General features: G+C 37.7%; 2 protein-coding genes across 2 annotated transcripts; both read left to right on the top strand.

Annotated features, from left to right (window-relative positions):
* The first annotated feature begins 8444 nt into the window (after positions 1 to 8444).
* Positions 8445 to 10069, top strand: LOC104606654 (caffeoyl-CoA O-methyltransferase-like). Its single transcript, XM_010271965.3, has 5 exons — positions 8445 to 8774; positions 8891 to 8970; positions 9076 to 9220; positions 9308 to 9439; positions 9575 to 10069. The coding sequence occupies exons 1-5, from the start codon at positions 8679 to 8681 to the stop codon at positions 9866 to 9868; spliced, it is 747 nt and encodes a 248-aa protein (XP_010270267.1). The 5' UTR covers positions 8445 to 8678; the 3' UTR covers positions 9869 to 10069.
* An 11369-nt stretch (positions 10070 to 21438) lies between these two features.
* On the top strand, positions 21439 to 26952 carry LOC104606661 (F-box/RNI-like superfamily protein). Its single transcript, XM_010271976.3, has 5 exons — positions 21439 to 21784; positions 21890 to 22036; positions 24615 to 24750; positions 26304 to 26402; positions 26609 to 26952. The coding sequence occupies exons 1-5, from the start codon at positions 21690 to 21692 to the stop codon at positions 26819 to 26821; spliced, it is 690 nt and encodes a 229-aa protein (XP_010270278.1). The 5' UTR covers positions 21439 to 21689; the 3' UTR covers positions 26822 to 26952.

Genomic DNA, 26952 nt, shown 5'->3' with positions numbered 1-26952 from the left:
CGTAATCAGCCCAGACGAGCTTTGTCAGCCCTTTTCGCGAGGTCCCCTTACAGGTCGAGCCCTCTGTGGCTCCCGCGGAGTCAGCGGCCAATGGACTGTAATCACTCTTGTGGGTTGAGCCTTTCAAGGTTCCCATGCGAGCTGGCAACCTGCAGTTAGTAAGGCTGTCCCCGCTGGTAGACCTGTTCATGGGCTAGGTGGCCCAACGGGCCAGCCCGGCCCCCGGACGGGCATGAACAGGTTTTTTGGCCCGTGGGCTTAACCTCGAGCCAAAAAGCCTGGCCCGACCCGATCTATAGTTAAACCTAAGTAAAAACCCTATGTGATGTCCATTTGAATAAATTTTTTGATTTGAGAAGGTTGTTGATTCACTTGTAGGCCCATTGTTCATTTAAATAGGGGAAAAAACATCTGAATTAAAATAGATAATGTCTATTTGAATAGGGAAAATTTTGAAATTCTTTTATTAGGTCGAGCTTTGGGCTTTTATCAGGGCCGAGCTCGGGCCCAAGTTGTAGGCCCGTTGGTCGGGCCGGGCTCGGGCCCAAGTTGTAGGCCCGTCGGTCGGGCCGGGCTCGGGCCTAACATTTTTCTGTTAATAAATAGTCAAAGCCCGGCCCATGAACAGGTCTACCCGCTGGTTGAGCTCCTTGTGGCTTATCGTAGGAGTAGATGACCAATACCTTAGAGGACTGACACAGTGCAGGCGTGACACCGACCCGCTATTTAAATTCCAACATCGACACACATATTGCAAGGGGAAGCTAAATCGCTTTTAGCATCAAGGACCCCTAAGCCAACCTCAAAATATGTTGGTAACAGGCCATAGGACCAATGACGAAGCACAAATCTACTCCTTTTGCTGAGCTGATCTCAGCTCGGTAGTGGGGGGCAATTGATGAGGGCAGATTTGGCCCTCCACTAACATCATGACACATGGCATCTCGGAACAACTAGGTGACACCTAGAACCACCTAGGTGATAACTTGCCTTAGCCAAAACGATGGAGTCCCAGCTAACGACTTGGCGACCTGCCCCTGTTGCCAACCTGGCGACCTGCCTTCACCGCTGACTTGGCGACCTGCCTCCACCGTAGACCTGGCGACCTGTCTCCACCCCCAACCTAGTAGAAACCTAACCAGCAACCTCGTCCACGACTAAGGGTGGCTAGTAGCACTTTGTCTAGGGCCGACCTGTGGTACCTCATCAGTATCGGCTGAAGCAACCTCGACGTGGGGAGCGACCTCCCTCGAGGGCTTGCCAACCTGATTGAGGTCCAGGTGGCGACCTATGAGATGTGCTCGCTGTCAATTTCTACATGCATCCCTTCACTCCCAGGTCTCTCGGAAGTACTCCCACATCGAATGTTTTGGGAGAAACCGAGTAAGGCACAAAAATTGGCCTACGTGCATGACTACCTCCGAGGACTTCAGAGCAGTTAGGCACGTCCTCCCGGAGATCCCCAATGTGTTGCATGATACTCACGCCAAACAATGCCTATATAAAGGCCTTACCTCCAACTCTAGGGGGGAGATGCGCAATTTAGTTCTCGCAGCTCTCCAGCTCTCTCACATTTGGCTATCTTAAAATCTCTGATTCACTAACTTAAGCATCGGAGTGCCCACCCCGGGTAAAGCAACCCAGACACTCTGACATTGTTTCCTTGTAGGTTGCATTAGAGCCATCTCTCCAGCTCGTCACCATTCACTTAGACATCAGAGCCACCTCTCCGACTCGTCACCATTTAGCTAGGTGTCTAATTCACCTTCCAGGTAGGAACCATTCAGCTAGGCATCCAAGCCACATTCCAGGTAGGAATTATTCAGCCAGGCATCCGAGTCACCTGCCAGTTGGGGAGGTGCCAAAATGCGCATCATCAACACTATTTAATACTCGATCATTGAATATAGGTTGGATGTATTATTAACTGTATTTAACTATTTATTAATTGTTATGAATGTTTTAAATGAGAGAGTGAATATAGATTGGGGGTATATATTTTAGGAATTGATTGGAGACCGTGGTAACATGATATGTTTCTAATGGCTTAGATGAGATACCTCATAGAGAAAGCTTCTAGGAATATTTTTTGGTAGTTAGGTTGGGAAAGGTGACATGGCTTAATGGGAATGGTGTGAAGGAGAGAGTAAAGGAGAATGCAATGTGAGGGTAATGGAGCAAGGAGAGGCATGCTAACATGGACGGTCTTGCGATGCATAGGCTTTGTTAATCGAAAGTTAAACAATAGAAATATATAAGAGTATATATCTATGGTTGAGTCGGTTAAGTTTTGGTCGGTTTACAAATGGCAAAATCGAAACTAACCTAACTTGGTCAAATTAGAAAATTGCTAAACCAAAACCAACCAAAAATACTATAGGAGTGTAAATTAGTTGGATTGGGTTAGGTTAAGGGCCAACCTAAATATGAACCCTAGATTAGACTCAAGCCAATGTCAAAACCCAAATTCATGCACCCAATACATGGGGTGAACCAATATTTACATTGTATAAAAGTCCCAAACCTAGGAACAACAATACTTGATCTCAAGTCTCAACTACAACTAGTCTGGAAACCCATCAAATGAGTCATCATCAATTGATTTCATGCTAAGCAATTACTTCTCATTATATATAAGCTATATATTAAAATGAAAAGAATATTATTTTTCTATTATTTTTATATGCAAAGAACTATAAATATATAAAAATGTGGTGAATCACCATTACGGGAGGAAATCATTTTGTAAGGATTTTAATAACACTCCTCCCCCCACCCCCTACCCCCCCCCCCCAAAAAAAAAAAAAAAAAACCATAAGGCTCAATTTGGAAGGTATGTACAATGCAAATATGCCCATTAAATCTTCACTTAAGACTTAGTTTGGAAGTAATGCAAATATAAATATGTACAGTACAAATACATACAAAATAATACAAAATGCAAGGTTTTGCAGTCTACATATTTGCATTTGTACTCCTTCCAAACTGAGCCTAAGGCTACATTTGATTGCAATGCAAATAAATTTTCACTGATGCAAAATTATGGTAGTGCAAACAATTTGAGTGTAAATTTTGACATATTTTTATTTCAAATTTTAGCTTATTTTGTTTAATTGCAGTAGTGATGAAGTAAATTAAGACATAAACCAAATAAAACAAAATCCAAAACAAAATTAAACGAGAATTTACACTTTTTTCATTTGCACTCCTATGCATTTATACTAGTATAAATAAAATTACACTGCAACCAAATACAACCTAAGGATCAATTTGGAAGGAGTACAAATACAAATATATAGAATGCAAAGCATTGTATTTTGTATTTATTTGTACTTAATATATTTGTACTCTTTCCTTCAGTTTGGGAAGAGTACAAAATACTAATATATATAATGCTAATATAAGGTTTAGAATACAAAATACAAGATTTATGCTGTACACATTTGTATTTATACTAAGGCTCAATTTGCAAAACCTTATATTTTATAGTATTTTTATGTATTTATACCGTACACATTTATATTTATACTATTTCCATATTGAGTTTAAGTGAAAATTTAATGGTGCCCACATCAGTAATTCTCCGGTTTAGATCGTAGACTGGAATGGGTTTAGAGTAGTCCAATCGTCCTTGTACTTGTGCTTACCCGGCTTTCCTGGTTCATTCAGATAATGTTTAATGAATTATCGGGCTTACTCATTACTAGGAGTGTCAATATTGGACTGGCTTTGGATTGGACCTGTCCAAACCAAAATCAAATTCGATGGATGGATAGACCAAGAAGACATAATGAATTGGACTGGTCGAGACTTAATGGTCAAAAATATTTATTGGATTGAATTGGACCTGGTCCATCTGTAATGAATTTATATTGGATTGGGTTAGATTGAGCCAATATCTGATCCATGAAGAACATAGGTGAATAGGCGTCAATGGATCAGGTTTACGTTAGAACTAATCTAAATTAAAACAAATTTAACTAGATTAGATAGTCCAAGCATTAAATTGGACTAGTTTTATATAATCCAAAATATTCTTTGGATTGGATTACACCTGATGCATTTGTAATGTATTCACATTTAACCGGAACAGATTAAACCAAATACAGTCGAATTAACACCCTTACTCATTAGTCATTACTAACAATAACTAACTAGAACCCGAATTTAAGCTTTACGTTGGCTTAATGTTTTTGTTACCAAAATGGCCGGCTCGGTGTTATTACCCCAAAGACCCAAACTCCAAAGCACATGGCCGTGACAAGCCTGTGAGACTGTAATAAGTCTGTAAGCGAGTAGATCTCCTTCCAGCGATTGGGCGCGCGAAGGAAAGCTTTCTTCCGTTGAGCTACGACAGATAAAACAAAGGTGTTTTGGGATTTCACTCTTTTTTAATAAAAATATGTTTAAATATTTTGTCAAAAGCCAAATTTTGAAAAAATAAAAATATCTTCACTTATATGCAAGCACTGTTACATCTCTACGGATACGTATCGATAATAAGGCCATTCTAAATTAGCTTTGCTCAACTATTGCATTTGCATTTCACCGTGACAAGTTTAATTAAAGAGCCGTGAGACGATGCAATGAGCATTCTTAAATAAACTCTTACTTTTCTCTCTGAATTTTCTGCATTATCCCCAACTAATGCTGGCATGTGCTGATTGCAAGTACCTAACAATCAAAGACTTATTCTATTGCTTAGGTCCAAGCAAAACTTTTGTAGGATTCTAGTGGAAATAGACAAATCAATCAACAGGTCGCAATCCCCAACAAATATGACCTGTTACGTTGTGGTTGGTAATGGACCTGCTTGTTCCTATATATTACTTTTGACCAGAATTCCAATGCATGAACACCGTGATCACTTCTACTTACCTACATCTACATTTTGTATTTTTTTCCTATTTAAATTTCATGGTGTGGCATGGAATTCATTGACTTGTCTTTCCATTTTTTTTTTATTTATAAAAAATTAATCAACATTTACCTCAATATACGATGCACAATGCGTTTGGTAACCATTATATAAAATGATGCTTCTACATGATTCTTTTGCATAAAAGGATATAGACAGTTGGACATATATATATATATATGATTTTATTATTGGTTTTTGCTAGAATCCTTACGTTAAGAGTGGAGTTATTTTTCTAATTGCAATGATCTTCATCTTACCAAAAATATAGTAAGTAGTCGACTTTGTGACATGACAGTAAATTAAAATTTCTTTCTTTCTTTGATAAAAAAGGGACAGTAAAATTTTGTGATAGATCGTAATTCGTAATTGGTGTTGAAGTAAGAGATAGCGGTTGGTGGAAGGGTCCCACCACCTCTTTTAATATTTCAATTTCCAAGCTATGAAATTGTGGGTGAACCAAACGCGCTATCAAGCGAGAATCACGACGATTGTCCATTTGGCATTTCTACCTCAAGAGTCAAGACATGCCCATGAGATTCACATTTTTCTTGTTTTTATTTATTTATTTATACAAACCAAGCATTTATTCTTTAGGTATTCGAGCTCAATTTGTGAATATCTTGATTCGTATGGATTTAATCCAAGCTTCGAGTTAAACACAAGTTCAATGAAATTCGATTCATCAATTTTGCAAGTTTAGGCTATGTTTGGGAATTGAGAGTGCTTAAAAATAAGTACTTATTTGGAGTAGAATTATATCATTAAGTTTATTTGAAAAAAAAAATACATCATTAAGCACTTATTGGTGTTTGAAAAATAAGCCCAAAATAAGTATTTATTTTAAAAATAGGAGCTTATTTTCAAGTCCAAATTTCCAATTTTTTTTAAGTGCTTATACAATAAGTACTTATTCAATTTTTTTTCCTTCCAAAGTTATCCCTAGTTGAATTTTAAAATACCACTTATAAAACTATCCCTAATTGATCTTTATTCAAGTACTTTCATAAAAATATTTTTATAAAAATACTTCTGTAAAATGCTTTTATTAAAGTACTTTCGTAAAAGTGCTTTTATTAAAATGCTTTCGTAAAAGTACTTTTGTAAAAGTGCTTTTATACAATTTGAAATAAAATAAAGGACAAAATAGTCACAAATGCTTGTTTAGGTATAAAAAAAATAAAGGACAAAATAGTCTCCATAACAGTGCTTTCGTAAGAGTACTTTTACAAAAGTGCTTTTATTAAAATGCTTTCATAGAAGTACTTTTATAAAAGTATTTTTGTAAATTTTGAAAGAAAATATAGGACAAAATAGTCACAAATGTTTGTTTAAGTTCTTATTGGAGAAAAACACTACCGAATGCCCAATATGAAATAAGTGGTTATTCAAATAAGCACATACTTTTAAGTTTTAACTTAAGCACTCCCAAACATGGCCACTCCAACTTATATAATATTCTTAATTTGTTCTATGTACAATGATAAATAATCTTTTATATGTATATTATATATATTTTCTACATAAACTTTTTATGTATGTTTTTTATTTTTTATATGTTATCATTGATCCAAGTCAAACTTGAATATATGAGCTTTTGAATTGAGCCAAATTCAATTTCATGTTTTTAACTCAAGTTTAACTCAATCCTAAACTTGAGCTTCATGTTTTTTTCTATTGAGTTAAGCTTGAATTATCAGATATTTGGCTTGGCTTAGCTCGAATCCACCCTAATCTAAACATTTCTCTGGTTGTAGTGAATACTGAAGGATTAGGTTCGAATCCTTGTTGTGCAAGTTAGGTGGGTTGGATTGGGTTTTAGCTTCAGGGCCAACCCTAAACTCAAGTCCAGCCCCCGCTTGAGGTCAAGCCTGAATTGTTTAGCTTGAGCCCAACCCACACAAAAATTTGATGCACTCGGGTTGCATCAGGGTTTGGGTGAGGCTCAAGTTGGTCAATTAGCCTATATTAAAAACTAAAAAGTGATATACATGTGTGTATCTACATGTAAGCATATATGTCTTGTTTATTAAAAAAACTGTACATACATGTAGTATGCATGCAATATGTATAGATAGATAGATAAATAAGTTTACATGTATATAATCAGGTCGGGCTTGGATTGGAAGAAGGTCAGGTTAAATCAGGACTAACTAAGGGCTAGGCTCGAATCTAATCCAAAAATTTAAAAGCTTAAACTTTTGGACCCATACCCAGCCCAAAAACCTTTGGACCCATGCCCAGCCCAAAAACAAAAAGCCCAAGCCCAGCCACAAAATTACTGATCGAATCAATATGGACTCAGGTTGGGCCCGCCCAAATTGCACCCCTACCTTTACCAAAGATTAGGGAGATTGAGAGTTGGGGGAGGGCTACTTATTCTTGAGTATCCCATTTATCAGAAAAATGTTATTATCCAAAACTCCATTCACTTTTTTTTTATCATTTTCTTAACTTTAACTTGACCTTTTTTTTTAAAAAAAGGGAGAGTAAATTATGCCAATCTTTTGAGAAATACAACGCTGCAGATGTTCATATATTACAGTTGTACTGAAGATCTCATGGGACTGACCCGGCGTAGATAATAGATCCAGTGACTGATGTGTAAGAGTGGATCTACTTGATTTCCTTCTCTCCAACTGTGGGTGTAGGTTATTTCTAATTCGTTTTCCTGCAGATGATCTTTCTCTTAGAAGGCAGTTTATGACAATTGGCAACCTTCAAATCCCCTTTAATCCAAATTTGATGATTTGGCAATTTGTTCACTTTAGAGTGCTCAGATTACTTCTTGTCTAGTTATTTAGTTTAATTTTACTATTTAGTCAAATGAACCCACTATTCTTACTGTTTAGTCTTGTAATATTATTACTTAGTTTCTGGTTGTTTGTTCTTGTTGCCATTTTGGTTATACTTTGAGCATTATTCAAATCATGGTTTTTAAAAATGAACTGGTGATCGAATCGGTCAGGGGTCTGGTTATCGGTTTGAACGGTCTAACTGTTCAATCCGAACGGTCAGCCAGTTCTGACAAAAAAAATAAAAAATTGAAAAACGGACAATATCGTACGAACGGTTCAAACAGTTTGAACAGTTAATTGGCCGGTTCAACGGTTTACTGACCAAAATCAACAGTTTTAGAAAAAAAAAACGGAATCAGTCATTCCGGTCCGATCAAGTTTTGAAAATAGTGATTCAAACTATGATATAAATTGGTCCCAGGGTCAATTGGTTGTTTGTTCTTATTCCCAGGGTCAATTGGTCCTACTGTCCAGTCCGGTCCGATTTTTAGAACCACGATATAAATTTACAAAATCCGTTCATCTCTAAAGAGTAGATATGAGGGGTTTCAGAGGTTTTGAAAAGTCAGGTAAATACAAAAGAGAAATGGAGAAAAAGTGATGGGAAGTACTAGAGAATAAAAAACAAGAGGTGTAAAGTATAATTTATGCCTCCACCTACGACCAGTAAAAGAGTGGGTGGGCCGGTCCACATCAATGTAGTTAAAAGGATTTGGTCAGTGGGGTTTTGTGGACCGCACCAGGCACCAGGCTGGAGGGAGCTCACCAACTCCCAAACTACAATCTCCCATTCGGCTGGCGGGCGGGCGGTCAGTGGAACCATCTTCCACCAGTTCCGACAATGCTGCTTAATAAATACTACTCCCTTCCTCTCTCTTTTGTAATCAGTTGAGGGAGGGTTATACAGGCTAAAGAAATCTGAGAAAAAGAAACAGAGGAAGAGTCTCAGAAAGACGCTATCAATGGCAACCAAGCAGGAAGAGCAACAAAACAACCAGGCCGGAAGACATCAGGAGGTCGGCCACAAGAGTCTCCTCCAAAGTGATGCTCTCTATCAAGTAAGCAACTTCTCTTCTCAATCTCATCTAAATTTATTTGTTCTTCTCTCTCCATACTCGTTCTCCTTTGAATTCGGAATGCTATTTTTCCTGATAAATCTGCCTCTGTTCTGCAGTACATACTTGAAACCAGCGTGTACCCCAGAGAACCAGAGGCCATGAAAGAGCTCCGAGAGTTGACAGCGAAACATCCATGGTGGGTCTCAATCCCCTAATCTCATATGATTTTTGGTCCATATTAAACAGAGGTTTTCGTGGGACTGGAGCTAATTAATATATGAATCTCCATGGGAAAAAACAGGAATATCATGACAACCTCCGCCGATGAAGGTCAGTTCTTGAACATTCTCCTCAAACTCATTAACGCCAAGAATACCATGGAGATCGGCGTTTACACCGGATATTCTCTTCTTGCAACCGCCCTTGCCCTCCCCGACGATGGAAAGGTACCCAAAACTGCTTTGCATAATGTAAATAATTAAACAGAGAATAATTTAACAGAACATTAAAATATTGGCTGCCGATTTATTCAGATTTTGGCTATGGACATCAATCGGGAGAATTACGAGTTGGGCCTGCCGGTAATTCAAAAGGCGGGAGTAGCCCACAAGATCGATTTCCAGGAAGGCCCTGCTCTGCCTGTTCTCGACCAAATGATCGAAGACGTAAGTACCTAATCCTTTCCTCCTCATTAATCCACCACCATCCATCTCTGAGTCGTTCTTCCTTTAATCGTTAAATCAACAAGAAACGGTGGATTTATTGATATCAGGGCTTTGTGAATATGAATGAATTTACAGGGAAAGTATCATGGGACGTTCGATTTCATATTTGTGGACGCGGACAAGGACAACTATCTCAACTATCACAAGAGGCTAATAGAGCTGGTGAAGGTCGGGGGTGTAATTGGGTACGACAACACCCTCTGGAACGGGTCGGTGGTGGCTCCGCCGGACACGCCCCTCCGTAAGTACGTCAGGTATTACAGGGACTTCGTGTTGGAGCTTAACAAAGCCCTGGCTGTGGATCCCAGGATCGAGATCTGCCAGCTCCCCGTCGGCGACGGTATCACTCTCTGCCGCCGCATCAGCTGATTTCAAGTCTCAACCTGAATCCTACTTCCAAATTCATCAAAATAGAAAGGATTGACCATAAGAAAGAGCAATGGAATTCTCTTTTTTCTTTTCTTCCTTTTTGTTTTTCCTTTTCATTTGCCTGTTCTTTATTGGGGTTGTTGATGTAATACTGTTTACCGTTTATCGAGTATTGAGGGATATGGTTATTATTTTATTTCAGTCAAATTATTAACACATAAAGCAAATGTAATGATGCATCATCTGCACCGTCCAACAAATGGGCCATAGATTTTGTAAGGCGTGATTGATTGACATTTGGATTTCAGAAAAAAAAAAATCAGATAAAACGAAACTAGTGAATCTAGGTGAGGTCAACTAAAAGTAATATGGCAATACTGTTCCTCACGGAGGGCGCCTCATACGCGTATTGAAACATCTACCGTGCTTTTAAGTTTTATTCATGGGAAATGTTTTCAATGCACAGTGGATGTGCAAGACGCCCAAGTATGAGGAGCAGATCTAGTCTCGTAAACTCTATTTAGTTGAAATCGAGGCCGGATTTGCTTTCTTTATACAAGACGCCTCACACCGACCTTACACGCATATCTATCATGCATTGAGAACATCTCCATTAATTATAAGTTATTATTCATCGGAAATATTTCTAATGCATGGTGGATATGTTCATGAGTCGCAAGAGTGGATTCTTTGGTGGTCGCACTCGCACATTGCAGAGGTGGGCTTAATTCATTGAATACCAATTTTCACATGGGCCGTTCCTGACTTGAGGTTTTATAAATCAATACCAACCCTGAATATGGGCCTTGGATTATGTTTGTGCAGTTGCAGGGTTTGTGAATTCTGATAGGGTCCTCTCAGCTCAAATACCTTGGATTGTATCTAAACCAATTTCAATATTCCTTTAGCTTTATTTTAAGTATCTTCTCTATTGAGGAACTATGAGATTCAATTGCCTGAATTAGGATCAGGTCACAACGAGCTATATGCTATATTAGGGGGGTGCATTCAGTCGGCTAAAAAACAAGCACAACCTCCTTCTGGATCCACCAGATTCAGAATTATTGAATTAGTGTCCATATCAGTTACGCTGGACCAAAAATTTCAGAGCGGTTTAAGACAGACTTGAGGAGAGGTTCGAGCCACATAATTTGAAGGACTGGGGTCGATGATTTTTGGTATAGTCAATCTCTTTCAAACAGTACACATTCACTTTGGCCTACGAGACATCTGGCAACTTGTGGGAATTCCAATAAATTCACTATCAACGTAGTCTTTTAGTTTAATGATTTAAGCTGAGGACCCTCGTAGTCGAGGGTTGAAATTCCACAAGGTTTGAGTCAAGATTAGGGTCAACTCAAACCCAATTATTACTAGGGACCGACCAAACCTGAGGACGAACTCGAGACGGCTGGTCTTAGCCCAATCCAACTTAAACCCGAGCACAAGTTGGAACTAGATGGGTTGGTCAGATTTCCAGGGTTTTTTAGCAAATTATATTTTACAATTAATGTACCACATTACCACTACTATACACACCGTAGAGTGTAGTACTGTGCCACTGTATTTTAGGTACTATTATATGAAAATCGGTCTATCCAGTCAAATTGGTTGATGTGGATTGCATTCAAGCAACGCAAAACTTAAAAAACCCAAGTCCCGTCCTGTTTAGAGTTGTGCCCATCATTTTAAATGTTAAGGCCAGATTCTCTTGCATCATCTGCATCCTGAAAGGTCCAATTGGGTCCGTTGGATCCATATTTTACGAAATAAAAAAAAGGGGTGAAATAATGAAAGAAACGCATGAATAAAGTTAAGGAGTTTTTACTGTTCAGTTCATCCAAAAAATCCTACCTTCACATTATAGTTTAGGGTTAGGTGTCAGCTCAGAATTGATGCCAATTTATAGGTGGGTATGGGTGTTATAGGTGAAAATGTTTATAATTTTGAATTGTTGTAGATCTGCAGTTCAAATCAGAATTCTGAGATGGAGTGCAGTCTAAAAATCCAAAGTGTTTAACATCATTATTTGGTTAGATCATATGACATCTACACAGTAGACATGGATTATTTATTCTTTGTCCAAACCTACAGGCGTGGTCCCAAGTAGGCAGATAGTTACTTAGAGTTGTCAAATTGACAAATTTAGGTCATGCAGCCCATTAAAGGCTTCGTTCACGCCATCACCTAACGTAACCTATACATCGATTAATATGGTATAGTTTTAGGGGAGAATGACTGTTCAGACCACTTCATAATTCTTAACCCCACTGTACAAGTGAGATGAATCCTGACCGTGGATTGATGCCAAAATCCACGGGCATGATGTGGTTTATAGGGGGGCTGCAATGTACTTCTCCGTAGTTTTAGTATATTTAGGTACAATTTCCAAGCAAATATCATATCGGGTTGGGTTGGATTTCATTTTTTGTATATCTGATTATGGGGTTTTCCACCTTGTGGTTCTTTTTTTGGGTGCTTGGGACCGAGGTGTTTCATGAGATATTCAATCCTACTGATGTGGATTCAGTGCCACATCAGGGAAAAAACGAAATCAATAAAAGACTGCATTTTGATAGTCTATTTCTTAAAAAAAATGCTTTTGCAATGATTAATCTAGGGATTCGAGAAAAGAGGGATTTCTTGAAACGTCAAATTGAAAAAACTTATTTCATTCTGGGATGTCAACCTCTCTATCTCTAGCCACTTCTGAACACATAAACAACCAAAAACTACAAAATTTGTTTGTTAATTAATGGGCACTTTCAGAAAAAAAAATACATGGAAAACGTAAAGTTAAGATGTCGTAGAAACACAAATGTGGATGGCAGGTTGGTGTGGTTCTTGCAAAATTCTAAGTCAGCTCAATGAGTTGAATCCTTAGAAATAAAGGAGTATCTACATTTTGCGATAGCAATGATGTCCAACTCAACTCATGTTGGTTGTGGATGCAAATCCACCAAATCCCAATGGAAGCCACCAATGAGAAGAATGCTAGGCGTATCGCAAAACATGACGGAGAAGTTATAAGGGTGGACAAGGACAACTTAGAGTAGAACTTTGTCAATGGTTACATGAGAATCCTAGTTACCATTGATTTGGGAAAGCCCTTGAAGACAAGAAAATGGATCAACATCAAAGATAATCAATCTAGACGATGGGTGGAGTTCAGATTTGAATGAGTCCTGAATTATTGCTACTAGTGTGGGAGATTGGGGCACCTGTTGAGTTTACGTGGGGAAGTGGCGGATGATGACGAATCAAATGAGGAGATCCCATCTAGGAGATATGGACCTTGGCTTTGAGCAATACACACATGAGAAGGGTCACTAGCGGGGGTGATTGGAGGAGCAACAATCAAAAGAGGTGATTTGAATATTTTTGGGCCAGTCATTGTGGATTACTTGGAAAAAGAATCAGATAACGACCCGTACAGGGGATTAGAAAAAGGTGGGGTGGAAGGAAATATTCTCTACGATAGATCAAAAGGTATCATCATCAAGGAATTCTATACTGAGAAAAGCACGACAAACCAAAAAGTGGGAGGAGAGGTGCTAGGGAAACAAACAAAAGAGGTTGTGTCTATTGAGACTACACTAGTGATATCTAGCAAACCAAAAGTTGGTGGAAAGGAAATTTAGGGTGGGAATGAAGAGAAAACAGGAAAACTTGAAGGAACAAGAACTTCGTTAAAAAGAGGAAGGGAGATGGAGGAGGCTCTATAAAAGCTCAACATCGAGGAATTCAAACCATTAAATCAGCAAATGTTTATACTAAATGTTGACACACTTGGCCATGGCCACAAAGAGATCGGTGGAGGCTACTTAGTAGTCCCACGGAACACACTGAATTGGATATCTTGGAACTGTCGAGGAATGGGGCAACCCCTGACAGTCCAATACCTTTCTTAAATTGCTCGGACCTATCACCCTAGTCTTATCTTTCTAATGGAAACCAAAACCAACCCGAAGGCCATGGGAAGGATCAATAGGTGATTGGGTTACCTCTCCAGTTTCTCAGTGTCTCCTCGAGGTCTTTCGGGGGGGGTTTAATAGTCATGTGCATGGAGAACCTATTTTTAAACATCATTTCTTCCTCTAGTAACCTAATTACAGTGAAGGTAGAACTTCCTTCTAAAGACAAGTTCACAACATCCTTTATCTATGGAGCGCCAGAACAGAGTAACATGACCTTTACTTTGCAAGAGTTAGCAAACTCAAGGGCCCGCATTAGTGGGGCCTAGCTAGTTATTGGAGATTTCAATGAGATCTTAAGTTGGAGGGAGAAGAGAGGTGGAAGAAACCCAATCAGGCTAAAATGGCAAGTTTTCGGTTGGCTCTGGAGACATGTGGCATAACAAATATGGGATATCGGGGACCGGGCTTCACTTGGAGTAATAATAGACAAGGAGACCAAAATGTGGTGGGGAGACTTGACAGGGCAGTCTATAACCTGATTTGGAACACTCTCTTCCCAAAAGCGAAAGTATTTCATGAAGTAGCAATGGAATCAAACCACTGTGCAATCATTCTCACGTTGTAGAAACAAAGATTTAGAAGGAAGGTGCCCTTCAAGTTTGAAATTATGTGGTTAAATAATTTAGAGTGCAATCACATTTTTAACCAAGCTTGGATCAAGAGAGGCAGATTGACCATGATATTAGACTTCAAACAGAAATCAGAGGAGATAGCTTAGGAGATGAAGGTTTGGAATTAGAGAATTTTTTGGAATGTTTTCGAGAAGAAACAACTAAAATCACAAATCAATTCACTCTAAGCATTGAGATGGAGTCAAGACAATAATGAGTTACTCCAAAAGAAAAAAAAGAGCTGCAAAAGGTCCTTAGAAATGAAGAAACGTTATGATTTAAAAAATCTAGAGTTAACCACTTGCAGTTAGGAGATCAGAATACAAAATACTTCCACCAAGCAACCATGCAAAGGAGACAAGTGAACAACATTATTAAGCCGATGAATGCAGAATGAAGGTGGATTGAAGAAAAAGAGGATCTCACTCAATTAATAGTGCAACATTTTCAACACTTGTTCAGTAAGCCAAGTTCCTAGGATCCCCCCCATTGAGTTAGACCACCTCCACTTTGCTAGAATCTTGGATAGTCAAAATGAAGTGCTTCTTCAGCCTTTAACAAATGATAAAATCCACACAACTCTTTGCCAGATGGGAGCCCTCAAATCTCCTGAACCAGATGGCCTGCAGGCGGGGGTTTACCAACATTTATGGAGCGATATTAGACCTAATGTTACTTAGATGATCAAACAGATGTTTAACTCTGAGGTAATTTCAACTGAATTAAATTACACATTTCTTTGCCTTATTTGCAAAGTGAAAAACCCATGCAAAATAACTGATTTCAAACCAATTTCAATTTGTAACGTTATACATAAATTTTTTTCCAAGGTCTTGACAAACCGATTGAAACCGCTCATGCACGAGCTAATCGATCTAGAGCATAATGCTTTTGTTCCAGATATGTTCATCTCAAGGAGCATCTTCATGGCCCATAAGTTGTTTCATCATATCCAGAAATGGAAAAAAGGATGAGTAATGGAAATGGAAATCAAGTTGGACCTAAAACAAACCTATATTCATGTCAACTAGGACTTTCTGGAAGCAATTATGATAAAAATGGGTTTTGACGAAAGGTGGAATAAGTAGATAGCCAAATGCAACAAATTAGTCTCCTATAATGTCCTAATCAATGGGGAACCCACGAGGAGAATCCAACCCATTAGAGGTATAAGACAAGGGGATCCACTATCCCCATATATGTTCATGCAATGTTCCTCTTCCCATTACAAACAAGCATATGTAAATGGAGATATTTGAGGGGTGAAGATTGCCAAAGCAGCTCCAAGTATTACTCATTTGGTTTTCATAGATGATTGTAAGTTTTTTTTTTTTTCTAAAACAAATATAAGGAATTGTAGAGGTATACATTAGTTGCTCTAGAACTTTTGTAACCTATTAGGCCAAGAGATAAACTACAACAAGTCATCAATCACATTCAGCTCTCATATCCTTGCCAAACTAAGAAGGTTGATGTCCAAATGACTACATATTTCCCTATCAGGTTCAAGGAGATATCTGGGGTTACCAGTAGAGATGGGCATAAATAAGAGAGAGCACTTCATGGTGATTTGTGATAAGGTGGACAGAAAGACTTCTATTTGAAAGATGAGGTTACTCTCATAGGCAGGTAGAGAGGTTCTCCTAAAATCTATGACTCTTGCTACCGCAATCTATGCAATGTCACATTTTAAGATGATGACTAGTATATGTAAATTGGTTAATCAGAGAACGGCCAACTTCCTTTGTTGGCAACATCACCAAGAAAAAGAGTTCACTGGGTAAGTTGGCCGAAGATGTGTAATTCTAAACATACTGGAGGGTTGGGGTACAGGCACATTCGATCTTTTAATCACGCGCTCCTGGTTCGAATGGCATGGAGATTAGTTAAAAATCTTGACTCTATATGGAGCAAGATGGTTAAAGGGAAATACTTCTTATAATCCTCTTTTTGGAAGGCTACAACAGGAAGTAGAGCATTCTGGGCTTGGTTCGGTATTTTATGGGGAAGGGAAGTGCTCAAAAGGGGTTACATTTGGCAAACATGTGATGGGAGCTTTGTAAAAATTTGGGAGGATAGATGGCTTTCGAGTCTAAGAAATACTCAAATTTCTGATCAAGATAGAGGGAACTACCCCCTATCTAGGGTTCAAGATCTGCTAACACAGTCCCCCAGGAGATGGAACAGAGAAATCATTAGGCAGTGGTTTAATCCCTAAGAAGCAAAAGTCATTCAAAGCATTCCTATTGGTTGAGGAACCAAGATGACATTGTAAGTTGTCATTTTCATAAATCAGGAGAATGTATAGCGAAATGAGCTTATTATATTAGCTAAGGAGATGTTGAAAGAGGACAATCAGAGTCCAAGCCAAATGCCACAACTGCCCAAGTTGTATTAGAAAGGTTTTTGGAGTCTAAACATCCCACCAAAAATTAAAAACTTCCTCTAGAAGGACAGTCATGGAGTTTTGCCATTAAAATCAGAATTAGGGAGAAGGGAAATTATAGCAAAGGACTTATGTCCCAGTTTGAAGCAAATGCTTAGATCATTGATCACATGTTCAACCACTATGACTTTAGTAGGGCAGTGTGGTTCGGATCACCCTTGAGTGCAAAACCCAACAAGAGGGACTCCATCTGAGCTTCATTATTACAATGGATTTGGGAAGAAGAAGTTGAAGCCCACAAGCAAGCCTAGAGGTTGGTTGAAATTATATGTTGGAACATTTGGACAGCTAGAAACAAATACCTCTTTTCTGTCGAGATATAATCCCCTATACAAATCCTATGCACAATTCAGAAGGACCTCTTCTGGTGGGATCAAGTCCCCCCACCCTCCAACCATTGTCTCACCCAATAAACCTTCCCAAAGGTGGCAACCACCCCCACAAGGGTGGTTTAAACTGAATACTGGTGAAGTGTTTCCTTATTCCAAGGGTGTCATTGGATCTCAATCCTGAAACCTATTAGCCCATGTTGTAGAAATTCTAGTAGTAAGGATGGGTCTTCACTTAGCTTCTCATTTGGGAATCCAAAACATTATAGTGGAATTGGATGCTTTGAATGTGGTCCACGAAATTCATTAGTCAGAGGCTCTTCCAGTGTTTGCACATGCTAACATCCTAAGGGACATTATACCTTTGACTCAACGATTTGAGGAAATTAGATTTAGTCACCGTGTGAGAGCAACAAATGTAGTAGATCATGGAGTTGCAAAGAAGGCATTGCAAGCACCTCCAGGTCTTCCTGTTCTTGTTCATAATAGTCCTTCATTTTCTACCCTTGTCCCTGTCGACCCTTCTATATTGAACCAAGTCCGATGGTTTTCAATGAAGCGCTTTCATAAAGAAGGCACCCACCAGCATAGATCCCAAAAACCATCTACATAGAGCTTTATCGGTTGACAGAATGCCAATACAAAGCTTCTTTGAATATTTAAATTTAGAAATATGGGGCACAATTATATTATGTTTTACTATATTTTGCAACTCTCTAAATATGTTGGCTTCATCAAATAAACTATTATCAATTTGTCAAAATTGTTAACATTTTGTATATCTTCATGTTATAATTTTATTTTTAATTTTATAATTTTTATATCTTAATGTTATAATTTTATTTTTAATTTTCATTTCTATTTGGAAGTTTAAACTCTTTTTTTTTTTTCATTTGCACAACTGCCTAGTCAATTTAGCAAACTAATTTCCTTTTAATTAGTTTTAAATATGTACCAATTGTTTCTTTTATTTTTTTATATTCTCTATGCAACCAAATGTAAAAGATTTTCTAGTTTCTTGTCATTTTTTTTTCTTTTTTATATTTTGTGTTCTTACGTGGGGCCCATATGATTGATTTGTGTTTTGTCGGTATGGGTCTTGTATGTTTCCACTATATATTTGCTAATGAGTATTGTACGTATACCTATATTATTATTTCGGTTGTTCAAAAAATGACTACAAATGAAAATTGCAATGCATTCAAAATTTATTCTCATTATTGCCACAAAAATAATTCTTTTTTTCCTATTGAAAAAAAGCTCATATTACCTATTCTTAAATGTATTTGTTCATTCTTAAATGTCTTTGCTCATATTACCTATTCTTAAATGAACAAGAATGAGACTTTAACTAAACAAAAGGATTAAAATTTCTTTGGAGGGCCAACATCATGTTTGGCTCCTTGACATTCTTGGGAAAAGACAAAATCAATTGTTTGGCCAAATCTGACTACCTTTCTTCGTCTTAGTTGTCTTTTGGCCCAAACTTCCTTATTTAGCCCAATGTTCAAAATATCGATACATATCGGTTCGTATCGATCAATACATATCATATCGAGAGCATCTTGATACGCCCCTACAAAGGGTGTATCGGGGTTCTGATTGGTTCAGGGGGCCAATACGTATCGCATCGGGAGCACCCCAATACACCCCTACAAAGGGTGTATCGGGGTTTTGGCCGATTCAGGGGGGCAATACGTATCGTATCGGGAGCACCTCGATATGCCCCCTACAGAGGGTGTATCGGGGTTTTGACCGGTTCACAGGATGGAGGAGCCTTAAACCAGCCCCTTGAACCAATTTTGAAAAAAAAAAAGAAAAAAAAGCAAAAAAAAGGACCGGTTCTGCCCGATATGCCCCTATCGGCATATTGAGCATATCGATATTTAGAACCTTGATTTAGCCTTTTCTTTTCCCAACTCACTCATTGTTGTTGATATGAGCCTGGATTGCAAGCAACGACTCTACTCATATGGAATGCATTTGGAACATCTCTCATGCATACATGTTAAATTCACACGAAGATGCTCTAATTGTGTGGCTGAATTCCCATGCTTTCGCAATATGCCAATATTTGGAACATCTCTCGCGTTGCATGTTAAATTCACAAGGAGATGCTCCAATTGTATGGCTGGATTCCTGTACTTTCGTAATATGCCACTATTTTTTTGCTTGTAAGGAATCCCCTCCCTTGATGTTTTCCTTATTATAATTGGTCTTTTATCTTCACGAAGTATTTTAGCTTAACAAAAATTTAAGGAAAAAAATTATCACCACTGAAATTGGAGCACTACTACCAACCTATTATAGGCATATAAGGTTGATGGGCGTTTAAAGTGATATGAGTTAAAATATTTATAATGACAATTGTATAAGATGTCAATATGCTACATCACCTTAGCAACAAGAAACCCTACCTCGAATCTCAAAGCTAATCAATGCAAAAGTGTTGTTTTTTTTTTTGAAAATGGACTACCAAAATGCGATTTCCATTAATTTATTGATATGGCATTAATGACACATGGTGAAAAAAATGGAAGGCTTGTAAAACACATCGGTGCCAAACATTCTGTTAGTAGAAAAGACCCATTTAAATGCAGAAATCGGCTTTAGTGTTCACAGAACCATACTCACACAATTCGCATAACCTTTTAAAGCCATTATTGAGAATATCTCCCTACTTGTGTATTTTTTTCTGGTATCGCGACCGCCAAGATAGAGAAAATAGGAAATTACTAATGTCGTTCACGCCTGTAATATTAGATCGAGCAGTATTTATAGGCTGGGTTGTTGTAACAACCTGCCAGTAGCTTGTACACAGTGTTCTTACCTCATGATTGTTTCTGAATTACAGATCATTGCAAGAAAACAAAGAAAAAGAGAATAGCTAACTTGCCGCTGTGTGAGTACTGAGAAGGAGTCATAAAGGTAGGTTGGGCCGAGGTGTCCATTGGTATGCATATTATTTTCATATGCTAAGCTGCACCTGTGAGGACCAAATCCGATTTTTTGAAATGCATAGGGATCGTGTTAAAAGATGACAGAGTGTTGGAAAGGAAGTGATTAGATTCCAATTCATTGGAAATATCCCATGTATGAGCCCGGATTGGTCGGGAGCAAAAAAAAGTCATGCACACCGGGCTGCGCCCATCTGTACTGAATACTGGAGTATTCCTCGTGCTAGCCCAGTCCCGTGTCTACAATTTTGTCTCCAAACTCATCGAATGTCGATTTAAAATAAAAAATATAAAAAAAAACCACAAAATGACCGTTGATGGCTTGTAATCTTAACAACATAATGACCGCTGGGTAGCGAAAGCAAAAAAAAAAAAATTGATTGTCCACGTTTGACAGCCAGCACCCATACCGTTGTTTCAGGATAATTGGGATTAGCTGAATTCAATGGTTTTGCAATGCCCCTCGCCGGTGAGCTCTGATTCAATCCTCGGCTGCAAGCAAGGGACTGTTAGAACAGCGTAAAGACGATTTCGTTATCAAATCCGATTTCCTCGCCAGTAATAAAATACGTGATCCACATGAATGAACGGGATATAAAAGGAAAAACAAGAGGGGAAGGTTTAGCTGTTCTTTTTGTTTTTGTTTTTTTAGTTTTTACGCGTGCGTGATAAGAATAATTACATTTAATATTCTTTTAAATTTTAATTAAAGAGAGAAATTAAGGAAATAACTGAGGTAACGCATAACAGCATTTATTTATTTTTTTCAGAGACGAAAACTCTTCGCCTCTTCGGGTCGGAGTGGCGTCCTCCGCCTTATGTGGACAGATAAGGCTACCTTCTTTAGGACGAAACTTACGGATTGACCGTTTTTTATAATCATGAATGCTTATTGGAAAAAAAGTTGGTATATAAAATTAAATTTACTACAACCAAAAATCTACGCTGCCGGTAACTCGGTAAGACATGATATTGCAAGGACCTTGACGCCAATGTAAACCGGTGAATTTTGATAAATGACCACATGATATGGTTACAACTTTTATTGAACCCATGATTGCAATGTATTGGATCAGTTCTCCGAACAAAAACCTCAGAAAATTCCAATCCACTCATTTTAATTTAATCAAGGAGGACAGCCTCCGCTGTCTACCTAGGAAGCGCCACACGAAGACCCAGAAATTTTCTTTTTCTTCTCTATGTACGAATTCAAGCAAGGGTGAAAGGTTCGACTTTCGTGAAACAATGACACGATGATGACAACATCCTCCTCCCCGCGAGTTTCCCCCTTCTGGCTTTTGATTACTGTCTCTCCCGCTCGACCTTTCTGCCTTCTATTTCTTTGATTCCTTCGCCCTCCTCTCCACCTATCAGCATCAGCTTAGGTGAGAGCCGAGAAGCAATCCAACTCTCTCTCTCTCTCTCTCTCTCGCCGTCGTATCTCTTATATTACTTCCTCCTGTTTCTACTGGTACAGAGAGAGAGGTAGAGAAAAGAAGGCATGAGGGAGCGTGAAGATGCAGAGATCGACCGCCTACCTGTGGACCTTCTCGCTCATATCTTTGTTCTCATCTCTTCCTTCACTGATTTGGCCCAGTAAGTTTTATTTCCAGAATTCATACTTCAAATATCATAATTTCGTGCCTTTTTCCTTGCTGCTTCTCTTCAATCTTTTTCTTCTTTCTTCTTGGAAAAGTACAGGGCCAGTAGCGTCTGCAGGAGATGGAGACAAGGGGTTAAGCAATCCCTCGCCCGTAGAGAACGCCTTAGCTTTGCTGGTTGGAAGATGGATGATGAATCCACTGCCCGCATCGTTCGTTGTGCTTACAGCCTCAAGGAGCTCGACATGTAATCTCCGCCCGTCTATCTCATTATGTTTACCAAGTAGAACTCTTCCTGTTTTCCTCCTTACTGTTATTATTGAGATTGCCAATTTGTTCACCTTGAATCCATCTGTTTCTACTAGACCCCTTTTCTTCTTACTAAATTTTATATTTGAAGCGTCTATAGTCATCGTCAGTTCCATGAGAATAAAACCAATGTTTTAGATCATAGAGGAGACGCTAACTCGTATTACCTAAATCCAACCTTTAATACTCAAAAAAATTAAAAATACTAACAGCACGGACTACCAATCTATCTTAATGTCAAACTGATGCTTTAAAATAGGTTTTGTATTTGTTCCTCTCGTACATACATTTCACTTATCATTTGTCTGCTTAGAGAATACATGAAACAGCTCAATTGGCAAAAGCAGGGCTTTGAAAGTTGGTAACTATATTCATGAGAAATGAAAGGTATTCTTTTTTTTTTTGTCAATTTTGTTGAAGCTACAAAATTACTAATCTTTAATTGTGTATTACCTAAGCAATTATGCATTGCAATTCCATCCTTGTTACAGAAGGGCAACCTGGGCAGGACACCTTGTGACTTGCAACTTATACTCGGATGTTTAAGCCTAATTTTCAAATGGGTATGGAAATTGGAAAAGTAGAGGATGGATTTTGATCTTACCTTATATAGGCAATTTTTTGGGTAATATGTGGATATATGGACGGGTAGATCTGGGTTTGGATGGAGTAAATATGGGATCATAATTTCTGGATGAAACAGAAATATATGGATCAATGAATCTAAGGTAACATGATGCATGAGTATATATTGTAAATGTAGTGCAGTTGAAAATTTTCTGAGTTGAATTAAGGCTCTTGAGCCTTGGCTAATCATAATACATCGATGGGATAACACTGCATTTCTGTTTCCTGTTTTTATCAGCTCATGATATCCAATTAGCTAATTAACCATTTAATAAGTGAACTATTCTCAGCATGCTGAATAGAAAACAAAGACATGGACTTCAGGCTTTTAGGTTTAATTAGGTGTTTTTAGAATTTTAGTAGACCTATTATGGTTTTATTCTTGGGATCTAGTGACTTTCAACGCTCATCTTTGATCCTTGTCCATGAGCTGGTGACATGGACTTCAGGCTTTTAGGTTTAATTAGGTGTTTTTAGAATTTTAGTAGACCTATTATGGTTTTATTCTTGGGATCTAGTGACTTTCAACGCTCATCTTTGATCCTTGTCCATGAGCTGGTGACATGGACTTCAGGCTTTTAGGTTTAATTAGGTGTTTTTAGAATTTTAGTACCTAATATGGTTTTATGTACTAGACTTTGCCATACTAGTCTTTTACTCTAGGCTTGTCCATTTTGAAGAAAAATACTAAACACAACTTTGATTCTGGAGATAGACAACGTGCTTCTACACAAAGATAATATTTTTTAGACAAACTTTTTGTTTGTATCATTTTAATTCATTTTGAGTGAAGTAGAGAAATTATTTTGTCAATCAAGTAAATGTCATGCAGTATCAAATTGTTTTGTAAGTGTTACGGTTTAATGGGATATAAGTATTTTCTTTGGCTCTCTATAGTTGCTGATAGGTGAGTGTTGTTGGATGAATTCACTCAAGATATGTCAACTTGAAAAAATGGTGATGCCAGATTGTTTAGCCTGTCAAAAAGCATTTTACATATGAATGGATCAGATTGACCTCTTGCAAACTTTCTGTGTCTTTTCAGTACTCTTTTGGTTGCTTGATATATAAAATCTAATTTAGATAGTGAATCTTATCCATTGTTCCTTCCCTTTTCTCCACATTGGATTCACCAATACAATCAGAGGCTTTAAAGTTACAACCTCCAGTCCCCTTCCCCAAGTATTGCCATGTCCTTTTAGGTTTAACCTTTGTGAAAAAGACATTCTCTAGATGCAAATAGAGGCCATGTGGTGAAGAACCAGCATTGTTACTTGAAGTAATTTAGGTAGCTGTTATATGATGGAAACTCACAAATTACTTGAGATAAAGCTAATGGCTCTATTACCAGAATATATGATTTGAGCAAGCTTCTCTACGCTGATGTTGATACACTGAGTAAGTAGGATGAACAGATTTTTTTTTTTTATCAATAACAGAATCAATATCATTAGTTAAGAAGAGAATTAGTACATTTTAAGAGAAAGAATGGGGAATTTTTTTTTATCAATAACAGAATCAATATTATTAGTTAAGAAGAGAATTAGCACATTTTAAGAGAAAGAATGGGGAAGGGATAAACTATTTTTAGCCCCTCCCCAACTGAAAAGAGTTTTATTTTAGGATGAACAAAAGATATTTCTAGTTGCAAATAATGTATGCAACATCCTGGACCTCCCTTGATCACTGTAGGGAAATGACTGTGAGTGGAACTTATCATCACTTCTTTAATAAACTTTTCCTCGTTCCAATGAAGTGGAATAGTTGAGTTTCATGTTTTAAAGATATTGTATGAACATGCTGATAAAAAACCAAAAGATATTAAATGAACATAACATGCTGTAAGTTTTCTCCCTCATTTGCTTTTATTTTGCTTTTTACCTCGTCAGTTCAAGAAGTCGGTGGGGCTGCCAAATAACAGATGATGGACTACATAAAATATCATTGGCCAAGTGTGTCAGCAACCTGACCTCAATATCCCTGTGGGGCATGACAGGCATCACGGATAAAGGTGTTGTTCAACTGGTATGTAACTTTTATCACATTTAAACACCAAAAATAAAATAATAAATAATATGATGATTAGGCTGATATAAAATTGGTGCATTATTTTGTAGATAGTTTATTCTTAGTATCCAATCCAGTATTTTAGGATGTATACAAATGAAACTTTTGGATGTTTTCTCCATTAATTCAGCCTATACATATTTTCTTCTTCTAATTCATTAAGCTGCTTTAAAACTTTGATCTTTGTGCATGTTCATTTCTTGAACATGCACACAAGTGACCCGTGAGATTGTTTGCAAAGGTTAACATCTAGTATTGTCCCTCTTATTGATTGATAATTAATAACTTTTATCAATCATATCAATCATAAGCGAACAAATGAAAGAATGGAACCTCAGATATTGTCAGTTAACATAATAAAATGTCGGCTGTTAACAGAGAAGCAGATTCTTCCATACTTATCATTTGTTGTAAACCATTATACTCGTAGTGTCATCCTGATCAGGAAAGACGCATGTCCTTTTGGGGATTTATCTTGTCTTCTTAGATTCTTCAATGTACACCAGATCATTCCTAATTGGCACATTTGTTCACTAGTGTTTGGAAACCCATTCTTTGCTTTGTTGTGTGCAAACACGTGACACTAACTCCCATCTGAAGCCAGAAGCTTGCAAAGCGGAAAAAAAAAACAAAATATACATTAAGCAGGATGAATACACTATATCAATTAGAGCCTTTTTTTTTTGAAGAATTTTCTTAATTCAATCAGGTGGAGTATCATGTCATGCTGTTTTGGATGTTAAATTTATATTTGAATAAAAAGCAAAACAATGCGGTTCACTGTATAACTCTGAAAACAAGATTTTCCTAGTATGTTCCTTTGGAATTTGGTGCTATTGCAGAGGAGACCTATTGGTAGCAAAAGGATCATATCTTTAAGTGATGTCGAGAACTGTGTGTAGTGTTGGAGTAAACCCATTTTTTTTTAACTGGATCATATCTTTTAACTTTTCCTATCAAGTTGGAGAATATTATTGTGTGTTTCTGCTATTATTGTAAAATGAAGTTTTGAATAAAATAAACTTTTGCCTGAGTTATTGATTCACCTTGACAGGACATCCCACCTGTGCCTTAATACATTATTGAAACTAGGTGTCATCTTAGATGGCTTGCCTAAACTAGTTCCCTTCTGCAAGGTGCACATTGTCAATGTTCTAAATTTGAAAGTAATAAGAAGGCCATTACCCCATATCAAGGTAATACTGCCTACAAAATGTGTAGCAATTAAATTATGGATTTATTACATTATTAAAACTTATTAGTTTGTAGCACAATTCTACTTCTGGCATGCCGCCTCTTCTCTGTTTCTTGGCTTTGGAAATTGTAATACCATGTCAGTTGCAATAGGGTTCCATGTTATTTCCCTCTTGGGAGTATCCATCCTTTTTTATCCTTTATATAGAAAAGTTGGCAAATAAGCTCTCTTAAGTGGTATTAAAATCTGCTTCATGCTTTTTCTTGTTCTCTCTTCTCTTTCATGTCATTTTGTTTATTGAATTTCTTGTTTCCAGGTTTCAAGAGCTGTTTCTTTGCAATACCTCAATATTGGCGGTACATTTGTTACTGATGAATCTCTCTTTGCAATTGCAAACAACTGCCCACATTTGAAGGTGAGTTTTCTCAAAATGCTGCATACTAAGTTTTTTTCCCTAGTGTTTGGGGATACTTCATAGATTTCCTGCATTCTGAGACAATAAAAGTGCTCAATTTTACTTATTTGGAAAAACATCAACAAATGTCGTTCTTTTTGACATTTTAAGAGAATGTTACTTATGGAAGATTTCATAGTTAAAGAGAATGTTGTTCTTTTTGACAGACCATCATCCTCTGGAGCTGTCGCCATGTTACTGAAAATGGACTTATCATGCTTGTAAACAAATGTTGCAAACTTGAGTCAATAAACGTGTGGGGGATGAGGGTTCCTGTGGATTGCTTTATTGGTTTGCTTGCCATTAGCCCTGCCCTTCAGATAAAGCCTTTGGGAGTGCCTCTTAATGCTAGTACAGTTTCACTATGGCCCATCATGTAACTTGTCATGTTTTTTAATTGCTTTAAGATGGTCTATGTACATAATTGTTTATTGCTTTTCCAGTATTATAAAGACACCATCGACTTGGTTGTATTAATTCACTTTTAGTTCAATTGTTTCATTGTGAATCA

Source organism: Nelumbo nucifera, chromosome 5 (assembly GCF_055504915.1).
Source record: "Nelumbo nucifera cultivar China Antique chromosome 5, China Antique-T2T, whole genome shotgun sequence".
Taxonomy (NCBI): Eukaryota; Viridiplantae; Streptophyta; class Magnoliopsida; order Proteales; family Nelumbonaceae; genus Nelumbo; species Nelumbo nucifera.
Note: the sequence above shows the minus strand (reverse complement) of the source record. Positions and strands in the feature narration are given on the sequence as shown.